At 42.3% G+C, this 17,974-nt stretch overlaps 2 protein-coding genes and 1 long non-coding RNA gene across 3 annotated transcripts; 2 read left to right on the top strand and 1 right to left on the bottom strand.

Annotated features, from left to right (window-relative positions):
* Window positions 1-2,197: 2,197 nt before the first annotated feature.
* LOC123407987 (pentatricopeptide repeat-containing protein At1g11290, chloroplastic) lies at window positions 2,198-4,837 on the top strand. The gene is made up of 2 exons (XM_045101229.1): window positions 2,198-4,471; window positions 4,650-4,837. The coding sequence occupies exon 1, from the start codon at window positions 2,219-2,221 to the stop codon at window positions 4,403-4,405; it is 2,187 nt and encodes a 728-aa protein (XP_044957164.1). The 5' UTR covers window positions 2,198-2,218; the 3' UTR covers window positions 4,406-4,471; window positions 4,650-4,837.
* A 152-nt stretch (window positions 4,838-4,989) lies between these two features.
* LOC123407988 (bark storage protein A-like) lies at window positions 4,990-8,122 on the bottom strand. The gene is made up of 6 exons (XM_045101230.1): window positions 7,471-8,122; window positions 6,744-6,811; window positions 6,413-6,568; window positions 5,816-6,007; window positions 5,548-5,721; window positions 4,990-5,419 (listed from the first exon to the last, which is right to left on the bottom strand). The coding sequence occupies exons 1-6, from the start codon at window positions 7,715-7,717 to the stop codon at window positions 5,228-5,230; spliced, it is 1,029 nt and encodes a 342-aa protein (XP_044957165.1). The 5' UTR covers window positions 7,718-8,122; the 3' UTR covers window positions 4,990-5,227.
* LOC123407990 lies at window positions 6,508-7,524 on the top strand. Its single transcript, XR_006612702.1, has 3 exons — window positions 6,508-6,597; window positions 7,070-7,197; window positions 7,432-7,524. It is a non-coding gene; the product is annotated as an uncharacterized LOC123407990 (long non-coding RNA).
* Window positions 8,123-17,974: the final 9,852 nt, after the last annotated feature.

Raw genomic sequence — 17,974 nt, 5'->3', positions numbered from 1 at the left:
GCACACACACATGTATCGATTGTGTGTTCTCCACACTCCTCGCTTCGCTGACTTTCACCACCTTAACTAACTCTCTCCTACACCAATCATTAGTAGAAATGATGCAAGGAAGAAAAAAAAATTAAAGAAGAGAGAATAGGTAGCTTGAGAATAGAAGACAATAGGAAGGGAGCACTGAGTGCATCGAGGATGCTGTCTTACTTTTTTATAGTATTCAAAATTATACTATAACGCTTGGTATTTATTCCTTTTTTTTTCAAATCAGAATAAACAATTTTATTTACTCTGACCCATGTTCCACTTAGTGAAATACTATTAATCAACAAATTAGTAACAAGTAATAAAGTCGGTACCCCAACATGTGTTGCTCCGGCATGACATCGTTCTCTACTCTCCCTAATTAGCATAGAATCTCGTCAAGTTAGGCAGCCGAAAGAATTGACATCTGTATGGCAAAAAGATGTACAATGAATCCATGAGGTGTAGCATGCATGGACCCTTCGCACATTTACTTATTGTTGCAATTTTCTCCAGCGGCTGAACTCTCAGATGGCTTTTAGTTTTTCTTTTACCACATTGTTGTATATATAGGCACACATAGACCACATGAGAAAACGTATGTGGATAACCTATTAGAAAAAAATGTTTTAGAATGTGAACACATGCGTGTTGTGCTTGCAGATAGAAAACATGCGCATGGGTGGGACGATTTGCTCAGCCCCATTGTTGTCTGCTCCTGCCAGCAAGCATGCTGCCACCCACCACCTCGCGTGTGTGAGGATTGTAACCACGTCCTCCGACCTTTCTTCGCACCTTCACCTCCATACTGAAGCTCTGCCCATAAGGCATGTCACCCACACCCACACGGGCTCTCATAAATACACTAACCAAGAGAGAATTAGGTGAGTTGGCTCCAAAATCTGAAATAAATATAACTTTGGACCAATCTTAAAATAAAAAGGGCCCTCTTGCTCTTCATTGCAATGAATTGTGATTTTTTTCTTCCATAAAATCGAAACAAGATGAATGTTCTCGCCAACCAAGTGTTTTATGATCTACACGAATAACGTGAACATGGGTTAAAGGGGTCCTTTTATTGTTGGGCACTGCTAGGCGCCGGCGCGCCGGCCCAAATAGTTGGGCCGGTCGTGCCCTAGCCGCCTGATGCAGCCAACCCTGCCGGTGTGAAATCATGTTTTGATCGGAATGGGAAAAACTTCAACCATGGCAGAAAAGCTTCATCCGGTGTGAAAAAAGCTTCAACCGTATGAAAAAGAGCTTCCATCGTGAAACTTTCAAAAAGACAAGCGTTGGCGAGAGCTAGAGTGTGATGGCGAAAGCTACAACTAGCATTGACAAGAGCTACAAAATGGCTATCGAAAAAGCTTCAACCGGTTGCAGCTCCGGCGTGGCTAGGACCAACGAGGCGGGTAGCTGTTGGCGGCCATGGGGACGAGCGCTGGTCGCCGCATGACCCGCGTTGGTGGATGGGCAGCCGCTCGCCAGAGCAACGTGGGGCTGGTGGATTTGGTCGCTCGCCGGAGCAACGTCGGCAGATGATGGGGCTCGCCGGAGCGAGTATGCGGCAGTGCGAGCAAGAGGCAGAGGCGAGGCAGAAAGGGGTGTATGCGGCAGTAGTTACTGGATCTCTTTCTTGCCTGGGGAAGACTGGGATGCAGATAGGAAAGCGATATGGTGGGAGGAGGAAGACGTCCAAGGAGATAAGGAAATAAGGGGTTGTGGTGGGCCTTAATAGTGCATGTGGCTGCCTGGTCGGTGCCAGCGCACAGTTCGACCAACGCAACGCTTAGCCGGTCGTCCAACGTAAAACGTTTCCCTTTATTGTTTCACGAGTCGTTTAGTTTCACATCACAACTTATATAGTACATCATCACAATTTATATAGTGCATGTGTATATACAGGAAACATTCTCCTACACCGCAACAAGAACAATGCAATGCAAGAGAAAAGAAACGAAAAAGAGAGAGGCATTGAGACACCCAACATTTCAAATCAAAAAAAATAGACATTGTTTGCTTGATGAATCTTTGCCCTCCCTGAAAAAACAATGTAGCAATGGGGGAAACTTGGAGATCCGTGCACAACAACTTTGAGATTCGTGCACAACAACTTTGAGATTCGTGCGGATGCTTAGCTGCCCTGTCACTGTGAGGTGGTCACGGGATAACTCCTAGAAAAAAAAAAATACAAGAGGACATGCTGTGCTCGGCCTCGTCGCCGCCGCCTCCCGCCGGCGGGCATGCCGCCACCGACCACCACGCAAGACTGAGGTCCGCGGCCGCGCGCTCCGACCTGCCGGGAGCGCTCGCAGCCTTCGCCGCCATGTCCACCTCCGCGTCGGCCAGCCCCGTCCTCCGCACCTTCACTTCCCTCCTCAAGCTCTGCGCGGCGCGCGCCGACCTCGCGACCGGCCGCGCCGTCCACGCGCAGCTCGCCGCGCGCGGGCTCTCCGCGGAGTCCCTCGCCGCCACGGCGCTGGCCAACATGTACGCCAAGTGCCGCCGGCCGGGCGACGCGCGCAGGGTGTTCGACCGTATGCCCGTGCGGGACCGCGTCGCCTGGAACGCGCTCGTGGCCGGGTACGCGCGGAACGGGCTCGCCGGGGCGGCCATGGAGATGGTCGTCCGGATGCAGGAGGAGGATGGGGAGCGGCCCGACTCCGTCACGCTCGTGTCCGTGCTGCCCGCCTGCGCCGACGCCCAGGCACTTGGGGCCTGCCGCGAGGTGCACGGGTTCGCGGTCCGTGCTAGCTTCGACGAGCTCGTGAATGTCTCCACTGCGATCCTTGACGTGTACTGCAAGTGCGGGGTGGTTGAGGTTGCCAGGGCTGTTTTCGATCGGATGACGGACAAGAACTCTGTTTCTTGGAATGCCATGATCAAGGGGTATGCTGAGAATGGGGATGCCACCGAGGCTCTCTTGCTGTTCAAGAGGATGGTGGGGGAGGGCGTTGATGTGACGGATGTATCTGTTCTGGCAGCATTGCATGCCTGTGGTGAGCTTGGGTATCTTGATGAGGGGAGACGTGTCCACGAGCTACTTATGAGGATTGGACTGGAGTCAAATGTGTCGGTGATGAATGCGCTGATCACCATGTACTCCAAGTGCAAGAGGACCGACCTCGCTGCCCAGGTTTTCGATGAGGTGCGCTACAAGACACCGATCTCCTGGAACGCCATGATCCTCGGGTGCACGCAGAATGGAAGGCCAGAAGATGCAGTGAGGCTCTTCTCTAGGATGCAGCTGAAAAATGTGAAGCCTGATTCGTTCACTCTCGTCAGTGTCATTCCTGCACTTGCAGACATTTCAGATCCACTGCAGGCAAGATGGATCCATGGATACTCTATCAGGCTGCACCTAGATCAGGATGTGTATGTTCTGACAGCCCTTATTGACATGTACGCAAAATGCGGCCGTGTCAGTATAGCTAGAAGTCTCTTCAACTCAGCAAGGGAGAGGCATGTTATCACATGGAATGCGATGATCCATGGGTACGGCTCACATGGTTTTGGCAAGGTTGCAGTTGAGCTGTTTGAAGAGATGAAAAATTCTGGCAGAGTGCCCAACGAGACAACATTCCTTTCAGTCCTCTCGGCATGCAGTCATGCTGGTCTGGTTGATGAAGGGCGGAAATATTTTTCGAGCGTGAAGGAGGACTATGGACTTGAACCTGGGATGGAGCACTATGGTACCATGGTGGATCTTCTTGGCCGAGCTGGGAAGCTAGATGAAGCATGGTCTTTTATCCAAAAGATGCCTATGGACCCTGGCATCAGTGTTTATGGTGCAATGTTAGGTGCTTGCAAGTTGCACAAGAATGTGGAATTGGCAGAAGAATCAGCACACAGGATCTTTGAGCTAGGGCCAGATGAGGGTGTGTATCATGTCCTCCTAGCTAACATTTATGCAAATGCTTCAATGTGGAAGGATGTTGCAAGGGTGAGAACTGCTATGGAGAAGAAAGGCCTCCAAAAGACTCCTGGATGGAGTATTGTGCAGCTCAAGAATGAAATTCATACCTTCTATTCTGGAAGCACAAATCACCAGCAGGCAAAGGACATTTATGCAAGGTTGGCTAAGCTAATAGAAGAGATCAAAGCTGTGGGGTATGTGCCGGACACTGATTCTATACATGACGTAGAAGATGATGTCAAGGCACAGTTACTCAACACCCACAGTGAGAAACTTGCGATCGCATATGGGCTCATTCGCACAGCCCCTGGTACAACAATTCAGATAAAGAAGAACCTCCGTGTCTGTAACGACTGTCACAATGCAACCAAGTTAATATCTCTAGTGACAGGACGGGAAATAATCATGAGAGATATTCAACGATTTCACCATTTTAAGGACGGTAAATGTTCATGTGGAGACTACTGGTAGTGAAGTGTTGACGGCAGTCTGAATATGGATTTTGAGATGATAAAACTTCGCACAGCTACTATACAAGTAAGCCTATGAAATCAGACTATCATGTGGACTAAACTAGTTGGAACATATATTAAGGCACTTGCTAAGTTTTATTTGTGGCACACATTGTGTGACCATAGCACTCTTTAGAAATGATATTTTTATTATTGATGATCAGAATTTTAGATCTGAATTACCTTGCCACACTTTGTCACAGGTCTAGCAGGTGTCTTTTGTATTGGCATCATGGCTAAAATTCTGAAGCACAGGCAGCTTTTAGCCTCTTATGATCATCTAACCTTCTCAGGGAACATTCTGTAGATCTCAATCCATTTACATTGGTGTTGTAACACATTTAACAATATTATGTTTGTACCTTAATTTGAAGTTGTTGACCACAGAAAACACTGCTATTTTATTTTCGTCTGGAATTAGATGATGTACATGATGAGTGCAAACTGTTGATAACTAATAAACACTTAGTCTTACCATTTTGCGTACTTGAGACCATGAGATGAGTATGTAACAACATCTTGTATTCTGTAATGAAAATCAAGGACTGTAAACATTCTGTCTTTTATTCACCATTTTGTTCCCACATTATCCCAAAATCCCTTTAAAAATGGATTGACATGTGCATCTTTACAATTGAGTATACATTGGATACTTAATTCTTCTGTTGAAAGTTTTGTGTACTTCGAAACTAAGGATAACTCTCACTCTGAATTTAGTTTCCAATTGCTGTTTAAACTATTCTACAGTTCTGCTCCATGGACATGGCAGCTCTCTTTTGTCTCAGTTTTTTGAACTTTGTGCTGATGGTGTTGACATCTGCCTGCCAATTGTAGCAATGAACTCCACTGCCACTTTGAGTGCATTAATAGATGCCAGGTTCATCAGGCTTGTTGATGACCATGTTGGTTCCCCTCCAGCCAGATCAGATACTCCCCGGAACACAATCACAGGTACGCCAGGAGATGTTGTTGTCTGTTTAAATATCAGGTGCTCTTAATTAGTGATATCTTAGATTTTATGATTGAGCCGATATGTTGGAGCGCAAATGTTGCCACATGTTTAAGTAAAGAAGACTATGAGAGATAAGATATGGAACCCACCATCACCACTGCTGCGCTTTCCTCATCTATTGTTGACACCGCAAATTCTCTGAAAAGGAACTTCCGGTATTCTGCATTGTCTAGAAACATGTCGGCGGATGCTCCTTTTAGCCCATGAACCACTTGTGGGGTTTTTGGTAAGCAGAAAGTGTCATTACACCTTTCAAGGGTGACCTGCAGAAATTTCACAACTAGCACAAGTTTTAGGCTGTGATTCTATGCATAAGCCTGTACTTGCTATACTGCTGAAATATAGTGTATCTTTCACCTTAAGTCCTTCTGCTATCTTGAACCATGCTGAATCTACAGGTAACCAAAAAACTTCTTCCATAGGCTTACCAACTGAGTATAGCTCCTCATTTCTGTATTTCAGAGACCCTAGCAGGTTCTCTCCTTCATCCGGGACATTAAATTGTCCAAAGCTTAGTTCTGTTGATGCTTCTTTAAGTGATTTGTACTTCTGAAAAAATTAAAAAATAAACAAATACCAGAGGTCTTGTTAAGTGGTGAGTTCAAAGTGTGAGATGGTTGATGGTAAATTATCTTCTAAATTCTAATGGTGCGTGGTTCTTAAATTATCTTCTCTTTGGAGTCCAGATGTGTTTACATTCTACTAGTGTGTCTCCCCTTGTTTTAGTGTACCACGCAGTTTAAACTGCACATATGCTTTTAGAAGAACTATGGTTTCTTCTTCTTTGAACTAATTAATTTATATTTTATCTCAGCGCAATAAATTTTGTGTCCTTGCAAGAAAACTGGATTTAAAGATGACCAGAATCCAGTTTTTATCTGTATCTGCAGTTCTGCATTCACAAATATTGCAACATGAAATGGGGAATGAAAGCTAATTACAGTAGGAGGGTACCTTCCATGTCCAGGCGCCTGTATAAGCAACTAACTTGGGGACACTGACATCTCCAAATGACATTGAATCATTAGAGCTTCCTGCCGTGCCATAATGGACAATACCAGACACGGTGAAGACGTCGAGGAGAGTTTGTACAGTGACAGCTGCATTCAACTGGAAGAACAAAGGAACAGTGGTAACAGGTAAGCATAGTACAATTCATATTTGAATTCATATATTGTTGCTTTATTGCCTACAAGTAATTTTTCTTGATTTCTTATTATAAATCAAAAGAAGCTCCTCCATATAACAACAAGAGTGATACATACAGAAGTTCAGGTTTTAATACCCTGCGTTGCCCTGTCAATGCGTATATAACATTCACACCTCGAATACTCCCGATGTGAAACCTCCGTCCTGAAATAATATGAGGTGAGACTATTCTTGAGGCCATAGGAAGATAAATACATATATGCATTAAAAACTCTGGAATACTTAGTCATGGGGCTTGAATGAGAGCTCAGTCCTATCAGAAGAATAGCAAAATCACTGAACATTTAAAAAAGATTACGGTACATGGAGAACTTGTTATGATGGAGCTCATATATCTTCCTTTTTTATTTCCTTTTTCTAATGGAGCATGTTATCTTCTTGTGTGTCATGTTTTCCTTATAGTCGCTTTCTGGACCCCGTTTCCATAGCTGTTATCGAAAACGAGTGAATGGGCCAATAAGCATTCAGGTCTTGGAAGGGAGTCCAGGTCTTTGTGAGCGTAGATCATGCAAATTTGCAGAGCCAGCAAGGTTCGTCGTGAGTGCACAGCTTCAGGCATCTCTAAAATTTCAAGTTGATATTTGCGACTCTGAAGTGTTATAAACACCACACTATCATGTCTACCTGTTGCCCCATTCTGTTGTGTGGTGTGTGTTGGTGTCAGGGTTCAGTTATCAGCACTCACTGCTATCTGTTTGACAACAACCAAAAAGTCAACTAGGAATGCCCGAACTCACCCAGTGCTTCATTTGCACAATCTACAGGAAAGCGATTCGGATCAGAAACAGGAGGCGGAGACTCACCGTAGAGGTCAACGAAGGGCTGGACACGCCAGGGCCGGAAGTAGCCGGAGGCCTGGAGCGCGGTGTCCTCGGCGACGTACGACATGACGAGCCCGATGGACGGGCCGCGCCTGTTCGCCCTGTCGACCTGCTGCCTCACCCTGTCCATCCCAGGCAGCGCTGGCAGGGCCGTCGTCGACGATCCCGCCAGCAAGCAGAACAGCAGGACTAGCGGCAGGCGGGAGAGCTCCATGGCCGTGGCTGGCATGGACAGGGAGCAAGCAAGCAGCAAATTTTGATGCACAATACGGGAGGATCGAACAGTTTAATTGGCTCCGCTGGTCTGTGGTCCACGATGGTGATTGGGTTGGGTTGGGTTGGTGGAGGACGTGATAAGCGTGCTCCCGTTTTTTATACTCGATGTGATTGGGGATGTCTCTGTCAATGGATTTGGGCCACTAAGCAAAATCACGTGTTGAGTATTATATCGGCGAAAACATGGCAAAACAGAGGAGGATTTGTTGTTGTTGTTTCTACTAGTATTTGTCTTGATTTATTTCCTTTTGGTTTTGCAGTACCTACACACTGTTTCTGTTAGTGCAACTGGGAGCTGCCCTTGCTAGAGAAAATGTAAATATTGCTCAAAATAATTTGCTGAGTTAGTTTTCTTGACCACCCATAATATCTCAGACTTCATAAAAAATGAAATAGAACGGTAGAATATGCATGTGTTTATATACAAGCCGGGCTGCCATCTCTACCCGGTGCATTTTATTAATTTCGCCACCTACGTCACATGCCCGGCCCTACATATTTCATCCCATGTTCGCATGAACACATAGGAAAGCCCATGCTCTCACATTCATTAATCCATGCATTTTACATTTCCACGCAACTTTCTCTTGACCATTTTCATACAATAAGTAGATCTCAATACGCATAAACATAGAACATGATGGTGGACACATAACCAAGATGATGTCGGCAAACACGTTGGATTGGGAAGCAACAGTAAAGAAACAAATACAGGAACGAATCATTCTGCGCATTGGCAGGGCTACCAAAGAAAAGTTGGGTGGGCTACAGAGCACAAAATAAGCCATGTCATTCGACCATGGTGGCGGGTGCCATGGCAGCTGGCGAAAATAAGCCATGTCATTCGACCATGGTGGCGGGTGCCATGGCAGCTGGCGACTGAGGTGTGTTGCCGGACTCTGAGCTCCTCCGCTGACTGTTTTCGGCGAGGAATGACTACTTGAGTGGTGATGTCGTTGTGGGCTAGGCTTTAAAAAAAGAATTGCTCCAGCCATGGATGGGCCACGACCCATTGAGCCCGGCCAAAGCTCCGCCAGTGATTTCGCACCCAAAAGGGATCACGTTGCCACGCACAAGGATCACATCTTTCATCGATAGTTCGACTATAAACTTTGTAGGCTATGCTTAAGGATGGAGGAGCCAAGTGGGCTTAGTGGCATGGCCCAAGCTAGAATTAACTCCGCATGGGCTTGGCCGAGACTTAGAGTTGGGCATGCTGAGCCGAACTGGCATGTTTGAGTCGTCCCTGCCACGGGCCAACCCCAAATTGACCCGGGGTAGCTAGTTGTCTTTTAGCCCGAGCATAGCCCAATATGCCAAGGCCCCAAAACTTGTAAACTACGTCTTCAGCACCATGTAGGCTATGTTGTTATACACTTGTGTTTACATTGATTGATTGATATTACCTATTGTATGTTCATGGGTGAGGGCCAATTTTCTCTCCTTTTGTTTCACTTTACAAAGGTTTGAAGTGTGTTTTTAAAAGAACAGGGGAGGGGGGTGACGATTATTATTTTTTCGATTTGGTTTTGTTTCATGGTACCTCGAACACTGTTTGTTTCCATTAGTGTAATTGGGGGTTGCACTTGCTAAAGAGAATGTAAAGATTGCTAAAATAATTTTTTCAGTCGGCTTTCCTAATCACGATGTCAGATATCATAACCTAGCTCCCAAGAAAAGTGATTTTGTTTTGTAAAATCTACATGTGTTTATATAGAAATTAGGTCGCCACCTCTATCCGATACATTTTATTTATTTCTTATCCGTTTATGCATTTTTGCATAAAACCGTAGGAAAGCCCATGATCTCTTATTGCTTTACACTTGCATGCAACCCTCTCTTGACCATTTTCATATACTAAGTAGATTTCAATAAGTGTAACCACGGGAGATAATGGTGAACATAAATCAAAACAAAGGCGAGTAAACACGTATGACTAGGAGGCATAGGGAAAGAAACAAATATAGCGGGCTCTTCGTCACCTAGCAGTAGTATTGATGTTACCATGCCCTAAGGGCCAATTCTTTTGGTAGCTTTTAGAATAAGTTGCAATAAACAGCCCCCTACCTAGCTTATTCTAAATCCCAACCAAACTTATTTTTTTAAGCCTACTAATTAAGACTTGGATAGTAGGCTTCTAAAAATATATTTTTATTTGAGCCTTCATAATAAGTTGGATAGGGTGCAGCTTATTCTAGAAGCCCAAAAAAAGCTACAAAAAGAACTAACCCTAAGAGTGCACTGTTTTGCATTCATGATTGAACTGCAATCATCTTACTATACAATGTGAGTGGATCAAGTAGTTTTTAGTTGTGGTCCATGATGATGTGTTAGTACTTGATAGTGATTTAGTTAATAGAGAATGTGGTGAGCATGCTCTTATATATATGCTCGGATGCAATTGATGATGTCTACGTCAAGGATTTGGGTAACTAAGCAACATCATGAAAAATATCGTATTAGGAAGGAGCTTTTGAAGCAGAAACATGTGGCGAAACATATGAATATTACTTGTATTTAGTTTTGAGGAACAAGACGATAACTTATTGCAATTAGATAAAATTGCGTAATTTTAGTATTGCAAGTGCAAAAAGTATCACTACCAAAATGTAGCGCGCATTTACCAGTTTAACCGTTAGTCCGTGACTATAACCTCCTTTGCACTAGAGAATGGAGAATGGAGAATGGAGAATGTATCCTCTGCATATTGGAGAATGGAGAGACCTTCTTCAAACAGATGAAAACAATAGGCATGGCACACGAAAGAAAAGAAATACATATAGTTCATAGAGATCATTACTGATCAACATTTACTCCACGTCCAAACTCAGTATAGCACATAGTCTAATTCTAGTTAGACTGATAAACTTTCAATCCATTCGTTACAATGTATTAGTGCAGACCAATGATTAGCGAGGAAACACATCAAGAATACAACATAATGCAGCTCTGCCGTAAGGACGGAAACAACATTGCCAACGACACGTACGAGTCCAACCCGGACGCCCATGCCGCCACATTTCCCAACAATATCTTCTCCTCCTTGTACTTCATCGCGACCTCCACTAGTCACCAATCCCTAGATGCATTTGGACGCAACTCAAATTGGATTATCCTTTTCCAATAAGAGTAGACCAGATTTTTGGAAAGCCAATTCATTACTTTTTGCATCTGGACCTATATTGTGCACATGTCCCCGAATATAATATACATAGCAGCTTATTTATAATTAGTTTAATTGTAGGGCCGGGGTATAAACTTCTCAGTAAGTACATGACGCGATATAACCAGACGTTAGCAATTGCTTGCAAAAATCAATCGTAGAGGACCAAAGGTTTTTTTATCATAGGTGGAGCATCCAGCTACACAACACAATTTGTAAATACTGGTTGAGCAACACACGAACCTGATTGGAAAGTTAAGAGATGATACAAACATTGGCTGCACTCTGAGGAGGAACTCGACCCAGGCATATAGGCCACTTACAGCCACGGGCAACTTCTCCACCTTGCAGCCCTTACACAAATCCTTCCTTGCAGCGGTGACCCAAATCTATCAAGGAGAATATTCTGTTGTTGCCCTGATGCCAAATAGAATTTCCTTCATGAGAACATGATAGATCAAGTAACAAAAACGACGGGTCACCCAATGCCATTGATCAATGGACGGATTCGTATAGCAAAACAAATAGATTAAATCCAGCAGTTAATTATTATAAAGTCCCACCAGATGGATGGTTATTTTAAGTTCTCTAATTATTACAGTAATAGAATAAATAGATAGACAAATGAACAAATAAGAGAACACAAAAATTTGAGGATTCATGCCTGCAGTTTAGGCTCTGGAAGTGGCTACGAAATCCAAAGCTTTAATTGGAAAAAAAGAGAGTATAGAACATTGATAACCAAAAGGTTCTCGTGTACTTTGTAAGCAATATACTTAATATAACCTGTGGAATAAATATTTTTTAGAATAAACCTTTGGGCTGTTGGGCAAGAAGACGATTCACTAGCATATACAATGAGATGAACTGACCGGAGACAACCTTCGCACCCTACAGGAGAGGGTTGACCAGACACGATGGTGCAAAGCAGATATGATGTTTAATTTATATAAGCTAACTCGACGTGCATAGGTGTGCCTCAACCCAAACTCCATGAGATTTCCAAATATCTGTACGTCAGAAGATTTGGGATTCAATCTATGGAGACCACATAGACACAATCGAGCCAACAGGACCATGGTCATACAGGCCTGCTGTGTCTCCCATGAATAGCTGGCTCGAGCATTGATTTCTTCCAAACAGAATCCAACACGTAGCTAGCATGCACCTCGTCCGACTGCATGCACATCTAGATCGTTGGCACTCGATTGACCTGAACCTGCACGTACTGAACCTCCCGATCAAACACACACTTGTTTAATCTTTTTGGCAGCAGAAGTGAATGCATGCAAACACAGTGTGTTTGTCTTAGAAAAACAAACGTCATATTAGAGGATGGAAGAGAGAAGAGACGCTTCTGGCAGCGGCAACAGCTCACACGTACATCCAATTCTGATTGAAGGCACAATAGCGTGTGAAGACATGAAGAAGAGATGTCGGGGAGAGACTCAAATTCAAAGAAAAGGTAATAACAGATTCATGTCTAAACACAAGAAAGAAACCTGATCCTCATGAGAAAATTTGGTTGATCTACAAATCTCTCCTTGAGCACACCCCGTACGTTCCCAAATTTGCTTGAGAGAGGCTATGAATTTGTTTTTTCCTTGGCGCAGAGAGAGAGAGAGAGAGAGAGATCTCATGTAGAAAGATGGATTTGTTTTCCATGATGAGGCTGTGTAGTAGAGGAGCAGATAATTTTTTTTTGAGGACAGAGATTCTTTTACTTTTCGGGAAAGATAGAGATTGATTAGTATATATTTGTTATTTTTCAAATTCAGAGATTGGTTAGTTCGAGGAGGAAGAAACGGTGGTTTAGGAACCTTTCATGATTCTGGGCCGTGATGAATAACTTTTTCCCTTCAGAATTGAGAAAATGTCAGCCGTGAATTACATTGGTAGGTCTAAACCGTAATACCTTTGGTCGCACTATATTAACGGCTCCTAATTACTAATTAACATGGAAATTTCTAGGGAGTACCTAATTAGTATAGTTATAGGCTATAGATAGATAGATTGAGAGGATTCTTAAATGTGATAATGGAGACGGATTCTCTAGAGGTTACCAATATCTGGGCCACTCGCCACGATTCTAGATCAGTCGCGGCTCCTATTTTGTTAGAAATTGAAGAGCTTGCTACTAGTTTCAATTCTTTTGTAATATGTCATATTGTAAGATCGGCCAATGGTCCTGCTCATATCTGTGCTAAGCATGCTTGCACAATTAACATGACCGAAAGCTGGATCGATAGTACTCCCAGCTTACTGATCAACAGCCTGTTGGCCAACTGTTCAGCGAGCGCTTTCATTCAATAAAGCTCTTAGTGATTTCCCCACAAAAAAACAAGACTATAGATAGACTATAGATATAGATAGATTTCTCTACCTATCTGGACATGTCTAAACATCACTTAACCTCTTGTTATATCGTCTATATAACCATGCTCCATAATTTTAAAGAGTCCACATTCAGTTGAGGCCAGCAACTGGAATTGGGTCATCCGATTTTTACCAGGTCACCATTTTTTTAGAACTTCCACATTCGATTCTTTTATACTATACACTATATATGTTTCCTCTTTTTTAAGGCTTCTCTATAACACTGTGGTCCCTAGTTTAAAAGACCCCACATGCAATTCAAGTCTCCAATTAGAACTATATCAACCGATTTTGAGCCGGTCAACAATCTCTCAAAGCTCTTTCATCCAATTCTTTTATACAATAAACTATGTGTCCTATTTTTCAAGGCCTCACAATTAATTGAAGTTTTCAACCTAGAATTGGGTCATCCTATTGTGACTGGGTCAACAATTTCTCATGGAGCTCTCCTTTTCAATGTTAGTTCACTATGTTCCCTAATTTTGAAGCTCTTTCATTCAACTGAGGTATTCGATTTCAGATTTGGTTTACAATTTTGACTGGCCCAATGATTTTTCTAATCAATCGGCAGAAAATGGAAAATAAAAATATATCAATCCCGCGCACCCTCGCACCACCTAGAAAAACAAGCGCCACCATGTAATAATGTAGCACCGATATAGTACATGCAAACACCGATACGGAAATATCCCACATAAATGTAGGTTAGTTACCGGATAACACATAATGACACAAGGAAAGGCCCACCAAATCACCGAATTATAAATAAAAATAAAACGCATTCTGTCATCGCCCCCGCCCACCAAACTATATATCCTATCAATTCCAAAATATACGGGGTATTGGTTTTGACCAAGTTCAGAGCAAGAAATATCGACATCCACAATATTAAACAAAAATGTATTAAATTCATTTCTTTATGAATGTAATCATACTTATTTGATACATTTCTCTACAAATTCTATCAAACTTAAAAGGTTCAAATTTTCTAGTAAGTAATACACCTTATGTTTGAAATATAGTACGCAACTTTTTTAAGAAATCCAACAACACCAAAGACGCATCAAAGCTCTCCCAAACCTTCTAGTCTATCATGAATTCGGATCATTAAGGAACACCATGCATTAATTGTTCAGTACTGTGAAGGAGCTTTTGGAGCAGAAACACGGTCAATATAGGGGAGGATTGTTTTGCACTTCTACAGAACGAGACAAGCAATCTGTGCAAGTTTTTAATTATACATACTAACTTAATTTGATCGTTTCAAGTGCAACAAATATCACTACCCAAATGGTATGTCCATTTGGCAACTCAAGTGCAACTAGCCTATGTGCACTAGAGTACTATGTGATCATCACAGAAAGGAGAAACTAGCCTATGTGCACTAGTGCACTAGAGTCCATTTGGCAACTCAATTGCTATTCTTTTAATGATCTTTTTCTGCCAAAAAAATTGACATGATTTATTTCTGTTAGTGGAATTGGGGTTTACCCTTGCTATAGAAAATAAAAGGGTTGCTGAATATTCAATCATTTCCCTTGATATTAATACCTGGCATCATAAATCAGACAATATGAAACTGGAATTGAATTGTCAATCTGCATGTGTTCTTCAAACCACTCCATCACCTATACGCAATGCATCTTATCAAATGTCCATCCTACAATCACATGTCTATACAACACTTGCTCCCTATATAATTGCCCCTCTTCACTTCAACAACATAAAACCACATCCATGCTTAACACATCCACATAACTCTAACATATGGACATTTTTGTATAATAAAAGGTTACATAAAACATGGAAGATGATCGTAGACATAGAATCTAGATGGTATCAGTAAACACATATGATAAGGGGGGCCACAGAAAGAAACAAATTCGATTTTGGTGTCCAGAACATGTAGTAGGAGTCGTGCCCATTGCCACACTGTGCTACTCCCATCTATGCTTGTACCTTGGAGAACAAAGTGGTATGTTTCACGTTCATTATGTCAAGCTACATCTTTAGCATATTGGCACACGAATAGAGGTTGCAGCATGCAAGCAACTACTAGGAGGCTATAAACAACCTACATGACTTGACCATGAAGGAGCATACGAGATGGTTCTATGGGAGGCAAAGGGAATATTTTCTTTTTCTTGATATCGATTTGTTTCTAGTAGTAACAGAAAGAAGAATTTTTTTTGCTACTCTTCCCTCCACTACCAAAGGGAGCGTTTTCATTCTCTCTCTATTGCACAACTATGCTTTTTTACTTATCCAAGCTAGAATAACACTTAACAACAATAAGGGTGAACCGAGGGGCCTTATCCCATGACTTTTGTGTCGCGGGACACTAGTCTTCCATCATGCTAAGCGATGTGCTTTCTGTCCATAGGTGTATGAATGTCATTAAACACTGTGTTTGGACATTTAGATTCTAATATTTCCAAAAGTTTCAGCAGCAGAGTTCTTCGGGTGCACCTATTCTTTTGGGGAAATCCGATTGAAAAAAAACATCGGGAAGGAGAGGTTGAGACCAATCCAATTCATTAGTTTCAAGCATGAAAAATAGGAGCACAACTTTGAGGCACACGATCTTGCTAAGTCGGCTAAACCTCTACAGTCGCAATCGGGTAGGTTCATTTTGTTGCTCTCACCTCCATAGACCTCTACAATTCACATAAACTTTTTGACAAATTAATGAACCTTCCCTTAGTATAAAAAAATGGCCACCCCGATAAAATGTGTTGCACATGCCTCAGTTTTTTTACTTCATGACTGGGGAAGATGCTTGCGATATATGAATTTGAATCTTTAAGGAAGTCTGTGCGTTAAAGGTTCCCTACTGTGAATGAGCTTTCGATTATAAGCATGTTAAAAACATATGAGGGTTATTTCCAATCTCGAGGAATGAGATAAGCAATTAATGCAAGTTGATAGATAGAATTAATTAATTTGAATTTTTCAAGTGTAAAAAAATAGAAATATCACTATCAAAATATTGTGCATTTAGAAACATAATTATAAGTTACCACTAGCCTCCTTCATGTGCTCTGGAGATGACCAAAAATATTCATGTTCCAGTTAGTAATCTGTAATTATCTAACAAAGGAGAAAGGGCAATGATTATTTTTGTCTTTGTTTTCGAATATAAGAAACAAAACTTGTTTCTGTTATTGGGAATTGGGTAAAAGAAACAGTTAGGATTGCTGAAAATGATTTCTTCAATCATTTGTCTTGATCTGATTGCTCAACTTCTCATAAGTCTAGGTATAGGTAATGGAAATAGAACAGTAAATCTTCATTTGTCCTTACAGAAGCCATGCCCTCCAACTTTACCAATGCATCTTATCAATTTCCCCACCTACCTTCACATGTCTATACAACACTTTGCATCCTATATACTTGGTTGCATCTTTGTGTGAACATGCATGCAACCCTATACACGTTTGACTTCCACATAACTTAGACTTCTAAAAAGTTAAATGTAGTGACGATATTTCACATAGACACACAATCAAGATGGTATCAATAAACATACGACTGAGAGGCATAGGGAAAGAAACAAATACGTGGAACCTCACGTCCACATGTAGCAAGAGCCGCTCTAGTTGCCACGACGGTGCTTGTATAATTCATACTTGTGCCTTGGGAACAAACATGGATCCTGATTATTCGTGAATCTTGTGTGAAACAACGTTTATACATATCAGGCCGTGTGATATAGCTTGCAACTTGCAAACAACTGCAAGGCGTTATAAATAAACTACACGAAATTACTATAATTGAGCATATGAGAAGCTTCTGAGGGAGAGAAAGGGTGGATGTGACAATTTCAGTTGGTTAGCTTCGAGTTGGAGGTACACACCCTAAGCTAAGTTGGCTTGCATCTTTTGCAACCGGGTAGAGTTACTTGGTTTTTTCTTCACGAGAGATTTCTATGATAATTCCGTGACTCCTGTCTACATTTTCGTTAATTACTAAAGCCATTTCTTTTTCTTTTGCGGGTGGATAAAGCCATCTTTGTAATCTCAAAAAAAGGAAAATCAACCACCTGGATATATATGGTGGCATAGCTACCGTCCATATTTGTAAGGTTCTGTAGTTATTTAGGACCCTAACCTTTCTTCCTAATATCTAGTGTACAATGCATATCTGTGATACGGCCCAGATTATGCTCAATATGATACGTCAGATCTGGACCGGAGGGACAAGATTGACCATCCTTACTTCCAGGGACGGATCTAAGGGGAGACGAGGGGGGCTAGACCCCCCTCAATGAATTGATTCTTTTTCAATATTAGTAGTTACTTCAGCCAAAATTTCCTAAAAACTGAAAGCTTTGCCCCCTTCATCAGCAAGCTTGCCCCCTCCATGCGTTCACCCCTACGTTCCTGCTTACTTCCCATGGCCAAATATACAGAAAGGAACCTTGTTAATTATATATAATTGAACGGCAAGTCACATATTTCTTCGTTCATATCGTTCTTTCTGATTCTCTTGCTCGATAATAATGTTCCATGCCGCCATCGCCAATAATGTTTCCCGCACACGTGCTGAGTCGTTAGAACTGATCCAATCTTGAGTGTCGACTGTACCATGCATGGTAGCCGAGATGGATCACTACGCAAGCATCTTCTTCGGAACTTCATACTCGGAGCATTAGGAGACGGTTGTTGACAC

Source organism: Hordeum vulgare, chromosome 7H, assembly GCF_904849725.1.
Source record: "Hordeum vulgare subsp. vulgare chromosome 7H, MorexV3_pseudomolecules_assembly, whole genome shotgun sequence".
Lineage (NCBI taxonomy): Eukaryota > Viridiplantae > Streptophyta > Magnoliopsida > Poales > Poaceae > Hordeum > Hordeum vulgare.
This window is presented reverse-complemented; position numbering and strand designations above follow the sequence as displayed.

Excerpts from the sequence above, each read along its gene's own strand:
- LOC123407987 (XM_045101229.1), top strand. The coding sequence starts at position 2,219 with ATGCTGTGCTCGGCCTCGTCGCCGCCGCCTCCCGCCGGCGGGCATGCC.
- LOC123407988 (XM_045101230.1), bottom strand. The coding sequence starts at position 7,717 with ATGCCAGCCACGGCCATGGAGCTCTCCCGCCTGCCGCTAGTCCTGCTG. Across the intron at positions 6,569-6,743 it reads CATTGACAGGGCAACGCAGG|TTGAATGCAGCTGTCACTGT; the intron begins GTATTAAAACCT and ends TTGTTCTTCCAG. Across the intron at positions 6,008-6,412 it reads CAGGCGCCTGGACATGGAAG|AAGTACAAATCACTTAAAGA; the intron begins GTACCCTCCTAC and ends TAATTTTTTCAG.